The sequence below is a fragment of the Borostomias antarcticus genome, assembly GCF_949987555.1.
Source record: "Borostomias antarcticus genome assembly, chromosome: 1".
NCBI classification, from domain to species: Eukaryota; Metazoa; Chordata; class Actinopteri; order Stomiiformes; family Stomiidae; genus Borostomias; species Borostomias antarcticus.
In genome coordinates, this window is record NC_140234.1 from 23,878,987 (window position 1) to 23,885,922 (window position 6,936).

General features: G+C 50.0%; 1 protein-coding gene across 1 annotated transcript; it reads left to right on the forward strand.

Moving 5' to 3' along the window:
* The first annotated feature begins 3,108 nt into the window (after positions 1-3,108).
* cldn2 (claudin 2) lies at positions 3,109-6,405 on the forward strand. The gene is made up of 2 exons (XM_084447212.1): positions 3,109-3,250; positions 4,060-6,405. Exon 2 carries the CDS (start codon positions 4,915-4,917, stop codon positions 5,725-5,727), a length of 813 nt encoding a protein of 270 aa, XP_084303338.1. The 5' UTR covers positions 3,109-3,250; positions 4,060-4,914; the 3' UTR covers positions 5,728-6,405.
* Positions 6,406-6,936: the final 531 nt, after the last annotated feature.

A 6,936-nucleotide genomic window follows, 5' to 3' on the forward strand; every position in this document is an offset into this window, starting at 1 on the left:
GGTGCAGAGTTTTTCTCCTAAGGGTGAGACTGGCTCTAACAAGGTGCTAAGAGAGAGAGAAGCTCCTGGAGTGTGCCTCCAGTGTGTGTGTGTGTGTGTGTGTGTGTGTGTGTGCGCGTGTGTGTTTGCGCAGGTGTGAGGTGGTTCTCCCAGCTACACTGGACAGTGGACACCAAGTGACCCTCAACTGGGGTCACAGTGAGGTTGAGAGTCAAATATTTTTTTTTCCATTACTATTATGTCAATGCAAATGTAACTGAACTGGTTTAAACTCACTCCTAAATATGAATAATGCCTGTGCCATCAAATTCTTAGCTTTTAATGTTGTCACTGATGAAAGGGTGTTTGTGGGGATGGCCATGTGGGTTTTTTAACAGTATTTTCACAGTTCAAACCTGGGTGCTTGTAGGTTAGGAAATGCAACACAGTGACACCCGTTAGACTAAGTCATAATTCGTACAGGATATTTGACTGCAGTGTCTGAATCCATGCCTAGAAGCTGCTTGTGTGATCACTACCCCGGCGTAGCGCTTCCCTTGTTGTGTTTGGAGATCTTCTGAGCGTTCAGAAACATCTGACCTCTGACCTAATCATGGAGAGAATATGTTCAGAAACAAGGTCTTTTTTGTCACCCTTAACCAGGACTGCATTCAATTGAGTTTTCCTGTATACTTTGCTATAAGATGTCAATGTGGTGTCAGTGTGTGTGTCTAGGCATGTCTATTGTGTGCATGTGTGTGCGTGTGTGCTAGTGAGGTCAGGTCTGGTAGGTGCAGATTCTCCTGAGGGTGAGACTGGCTCTAACAAGGTGCTAGGAGAGAGAGGCTCCCGGAGTGTGCCTGTGGAGGTGTGTGTGTGTGTGTGTGTGGAGGTGTTACAGGCCATGGTGACGCCCCAACACCTCCCCAAATGAGGCCAGAGGTGTGAGGTGTGGTCAGGAGTCAGGAGGGGAGATAGCAGGGTCACTGCTCCACACGCTACGCTGGACACCGGCTGACCTTCCGCTGGGGGGTCACACAGACAGCTCCCAACACAAAGAACTGTACTCATGATAATGCACTAATATAGTCCGTGGTTGATAACTATCTCTAGAGCCTCTCATAGATGAACTGAATGCCGCAGACAGCAACGCCAGGATCCCGCTTGTGGACTTCAGCTCTGCTTTCAACAGCATCCTCCCACTCACTGACTTCCTGCCCGACAGGAAACAGCAAGTGAAGCTTGGTAACAACATCTCTGACTCCAGGTCCATCAGTACCGGCTCCCCCCAGGGCTGAGTCCTCCCCCCCCCCCCAACTCTTCTCCCTGTACACCCACAGCTGCATGGAAGTTTACGGAAGTTTGAGGACAACACCACCCTCATCGGTCTCATCTCTGAGGGAGACGAGTCCGCCTACAGGTGGGAGATTGACCAGCTGCTGTCCTGGTGCGGCCAAAACAACCTGGTGCTCAAAGCTCTCAAGACGATGGTTGTAGACTTCAGGAAGAACCCTCCCCCCCCATCCAATCACCCTGTTTCTTTGAGTAAGACCAATCGTCACTCTAAATCTTCTATCCCCTCGGCTATCAGACTTCTTAATTCAGACGGTAATCACTTCAAGTAGCCTATACACTGTCCTTGACAGAACTATCCGAAATCTTTTTAACTTTTTGACTTATATGTTCCCGTCAACGACATTGTTGTCTGTTTTACTGGACTGTGTATAGCATGGAATAATATTGTTGTTGTATGTTGTTTTTGCTGTTCAATATGTTTTTGTTACTTGAGCAAGCTACAAATGAATTGCCCCGTGTGGGATCAATAAAGTTGTCTGAATTAGAATCTGAACTCCTTCCACTTCCTGGGCTCGATCAAATGGGAAATAAACAATAAACATCAGCTCCCTCACTAAGAAGGCACAGCAGAGGATGTACTTCCTGAGGCAGCTGAAGAAATTCGGCCAAAGACAACGATGGTGCTCTTCTACACCTTATCGAGTTCATCCTCACCTCCTCCATCACCATCTGGTACTCTGCAGCTACAGCCAAAGACAGGGCCAGACTGCAGCGTGTCATCCGCTCCGCTGAGAAGGTGATCGGCTGCACCCTGCCTGCATGACTCCAGGGCCCTGAAGCAGGCTAGAAAGATTGCGGCTGACCCCTCCCACACTGACCATAATCTGTTTGTACCACTTCCCTCCGGCAGGAGGCTGCGGTTCATCAGAGGCAAGACTTCACTTCACAGAGGCAGCTTCTTCCCCACGGCCATCAGCCTCTTCAACAAGACTTGTGTCCCCCTCTGTCATCCCCCCCCCACCACCCCTGACTCAATTGTACCGTACAGAGCACACACCGCACTCACATATCACACGTCACTCACACTGTATGAACATCACATACACATTACACACTGACTGTATATACTGACCACACTCCATTTTGTATGTATTGTTTTATTTTGTATTTTGGACTCGTTCTTTTGCACTGTCCTGTCTTTATACTGTCCGTCTCATACTGCACCCTGTCCAATGTTGTCTCCGTGTTATGAACCATTGACCAAAACAAATTCCTAGTATGTACTACATGGCAATAAACATTTCTGGTTCTAATTTACAGTATTATGAAAGTTCGCCCTCTAGTGATTTCAATCAGGTACTGCCGGCATCTCAACAGAACCAAGAAAGTTGCCTCTCATCTGAAGAACCCAATTCAGAGCAGACAAACAGAACCGTTAGGGACCTGATAAGGGTTCTTTATGGAATGTTATGGACCGGAAAAGGGCTCTTTATGGAATCTTCTGGACTTAAAGGGTTATATCTAGAAGCTTTCAGAAGCTTTCATTGTTACAAATGGTTATTTGGGACTCTCTTTTTATGTGTTCTTTGGCAATGTATTATTATTATTATAACCAATATTATTTTAAAAAGTTGATCACTATATGGGACAACTTGGTCACCATTCTGGTATGCCGATACAGTATATGCCCATGTCACTGTGTATAAAAGTTCTGTGTTTATGTTGTGTTTGGACCTTGCCCTCTCTGTCTGCTTGGTTGGACCAGACCTGGATTATATCCTAATCCCATTATGATGTTGGTGGCATGTGAGGAGAGATTAGGAAAATGGGGGCTATGCCTGATCTGGGGCGAGGATAGCTGAAAAACTGGGGAGAGAGCCCTCACACACACACACGGACACACACACGTGTACAAACACGTCATGTATCCACAGGAATAACACTGACGATCGCGGGAGTCAGGAACATTGTTGAGGTACGTAGGTGTGTGAGTATATGTATGTGTGTGTATTTCTGTGTTTGTGGAACTCAGGCCTGCTACATTTCCTCTGTCTGTCATTTTTTGAGACACATTCCTGCCTCAGCAACCTCAGCTGTGACAACATGGAGAATGCATGTGTGTTGCTCTGTATGTGTGTGTGTGTATGTGTGTGTGTGTGTGTGTGCTGAATGCTGATTATTCTACCTGGATGTGATGAAGTCCTCCTGAGATCAACTGGGTTGCCAGAGAAGAACCCCCATATCACCCCAGTAGCTCCAGAGACCGGTTAACATGTCAGACCAGTACGTAAGACACAGAGGTTGATTGTTAATGTTTAAATTAATGGCAGAAAATTAAGACAGATCTGTGAAAACACCTCAAACGTTCATTTCCACACCTGTATAAAAAAAAAGAAAAAAGGGAAACCCCCCTGAAAAAGTTGCAGTTCTCAACGTTGTTGGAAGTAGGCGTGTAAAGCTGAAAGGGGTTTGTGGAGTAGAGAGCGAGTGTAATATTCCTTCATCTCTTTATTCAGTCCCTGCATTGTTCTCTCTCTCTCCCTCTTTTCTGTCCCTCTCTCTCTCTCCCTCTTTTCTGTCCCTCTCTCTCTCTCCCTCTTTTCTGTCCCTCTCTCTCTCTCCCTCTTTTCTGTCCCTCTCTCTCTCTCCCTCTCCTCTCCTCTCTGTCCCTCTTCTCTTTCTCTCCCTCTTTTCTATCCCTCTCTCTCTCTCCCTCCCTCCCTCTCTCCCTCTCCCTCCCTCCCTCCCTCTCTCTCTCTCTCTCTCTCTCTCTCTCTCATGCAGTATTCCCTCCTCTTCCCTGACGGCAGGGGTCAGTAGACATGCTGCGGTAGATCCCGGCGCCGTCGGTCAGCAGGTCCGGCCGGAGAGAGACCGGACCGCGGAGAGACCGGGCCGCGGGTGAACGACCTGTTCTGGGGGAGAGAGGAGTGACGGGTGAATGGTTAACTCACCGGAGAACAGCTGTCTGTGTGTCCCTGTGCACATAGCGAGGTGAAGGACCTGGGGTGACAGAGAGACAGGAGAGTGACACGCACACACACAAACACACACACACACACACACACACACACACACACACACACACACACACAGCGAGACTCGAGCGCATGCTGCAGTGAGTCAGAGGGCCAGCGAGCAAGAGAGGAGTGGGTAGAGAGACAGAAGGAGAGTGAACGGAGAGAGAGAAAGAAAGAGAGAGAGAGAGAGAGAGAGAGAGAGTGTGTAAAAGAGAGGTAGAGAGAACCTCGGGAGAACGGAGCGTTGGAAGATCTCAGACAGGAGGAACCAGACTCACCCAGCGGAACCGCAGTGAGAGAAAGCTCTGTGAGACCATGCGTGTGAGACGGTGTGTTTGTTAGACGGTGTGTTTGACGGACAGTGAGACAGCGAGACAGAGAGACCAGCCCCGGAGGCAGCAGTGAGAGGAGAACCAGCAGCAAGAGAACCAGCAGCAGCAGGAGAACCAGAAGGAGAACCAGCCAGCAGCAGAAGAACCAGAAGGAGAACCAGCCAGCGGCAGGAGAACCAGAAGGAGAACCAGCAGGAGAACCAGTAGTAATCACCACACGATCATCACTAGCGTCACAGCAGGGGGCAGCAGAACCAGCCCCGCCCTCCCCCCTCCCCCGGCCCGTCATGGCGTCCACGGCCCTGGAGCTGCTGGGCTTCTTCCTGGGCCTGGCGGGCACGCTGGGCACCTTGGTGGCCACGGTGCTGCCCTACTGGCGCACGTCCGCCCACATCGGCTCCAACATCGTGACGGCCGTGGCGAGCATGAAGGGCCTGTGGATGGAGTGCGTGTTCCAGAGCACCGGCGCCTTCCAGTGCGAGACCTACAGCTCCTTACTGTCGCTGCCCTCCGACCTCCAGGCGTCGCGCGCCCTCATGGTCATCTCCCTGGTGCTGTCCGTCCACGCCCTGGCGCTGGCCGCGCTGGGCATGCAGTGCACCGTCTGCCTGGACGGCTCGGCCGCCAAGGGCCGCGTGGCGGGCACCGGCGGCGGGCTGTTCGTGTCGGCGGGCTTCCTGGCGCTGGTTCCGGTATCGTGGACCACCCACGAGGTGGTGCAGACCTTCTACCAGCCCAACGTGCCCAGTAGCCTGAAGTTCGAGCTGGGGCAGTGTTTGTACGTGGGGCTGGCGGCGTCGCTGATCACCATGCTGGGCGGGGCCCTGCTGTGTGTGTCCTGCTGCGAGGGGCGCGATGGGCCCCGGGGGCCGCGCAGGCACGGGGGAGGGTACCCCTACCCGGGGGCCGGGGCCAGGAACAGCGCCCGCAACAACCCCGCCCTACTCCAGATGGGGGTCGGCTTCGGGGCCCACAAGGGCCCCACGCTGGCTCGGAGCCACACCAGCACCAGCACCCAGTCGGGGACCCCCGCCCAGGAGAGCAAGAACGTCCCCCGACATAACCCGGCCCCCGGGTACGATGTCACTGGGTACGTCTGAGAGCGCGGACCCCCGCATCTCTGTCTGTCTCTGCTCAGGTCAAGAGGAGAGAGAGAGTGTTTTATTACTGTAAGGCTCCTAAGAAGAAGCCACAACAGACACACAAGAGAGAGAGAGAGAGAGAGAGAGAGAGAGAGGAGAACAGAGACTAAGTGTTGATGCAGTGTTGATTAAGTTTAAGTATGTAATCAAATGAAACAGTTGTCTCTATGTCGATTACAAGCTTAAACACACACACACACACACACACACACACACACACACACACACACACACACACACACACACACACACACACACACACACACGTGTGCTACAGTGACCTTGCTGTGCGAGCCAGATGTCTCCAGGTCCAGTGGTCACTAACAGCATTCGTGTGTCCGACTGCACCATGACTGTAACTTTCTCTCTAGCTCAACTCTGAATCCATTACTACACATGTTAAAAATACACAATCCTTTTAATCATACATTTTAATTAGTTGCCATTGTTCTATATTCCCACAAAATAATTTCTCACTGTGAAAATGAATTACAGTAACACACTGAATTGTAATATTTGTATTGGCTTGTGTGAATGATTGCGGAGTTTGTATTTTGTACTTTGTAGTGAGACTAGAGTCCAGAAGAACAATTGAGTAATTTTCTGAAATCAATAAAAACTGCCATCAAAGTGCAATTATCTTCCCCAATATCAGCCTTTGCTCAGCCCCTTCACATTCTCAAGATGCATTCTGACCGCTGTACCGGCCACACCTAGAAGACAGCCTGCTCCAAACACAGCCACTGCCTCAGATGATGTGTAGAGCGCCTACGAAAGGGTCCTTCAAAACCTCCAAATGAAGACCAGGACTGATGTGTTTCGATATGTGTAAGCCTAGAACACTGGTATTTCACTGAAAATGTGTTTGTGGTGTCCAGTTACTAAGTCTTTTTGAGACATACGCTGTAGGTAAAGCCATACTGTATGTTTGACCATTACAATTCTGAACTACCCCTTTAATATGCTGAAAATAGCCTAAAGATATATCATTTCTATCTCACTCAAAAAACGTGATGTATAGAATCGTTTGTAACAGTAGGAGAACCCTCTGAAATACAGTTCCATATAGATTCCTAAGCCTCTATTTACTAGCCAATGGCTGGTAAATCATTTATTTACCAAAACAACAACAAATTACCAGCCGGTAGACTGGTAAGGCAAAACGTT

Bases quoted from the DNA above. Each gene is read 5' to 3' on its own strand.
- cldn2 (XM_084447212.1), top strand. From the start codon at position 4,915: ATGGCGTCCACGGCCCTGGAGCTGCTGGGCTTCTTCCTGGGCCTGGCG.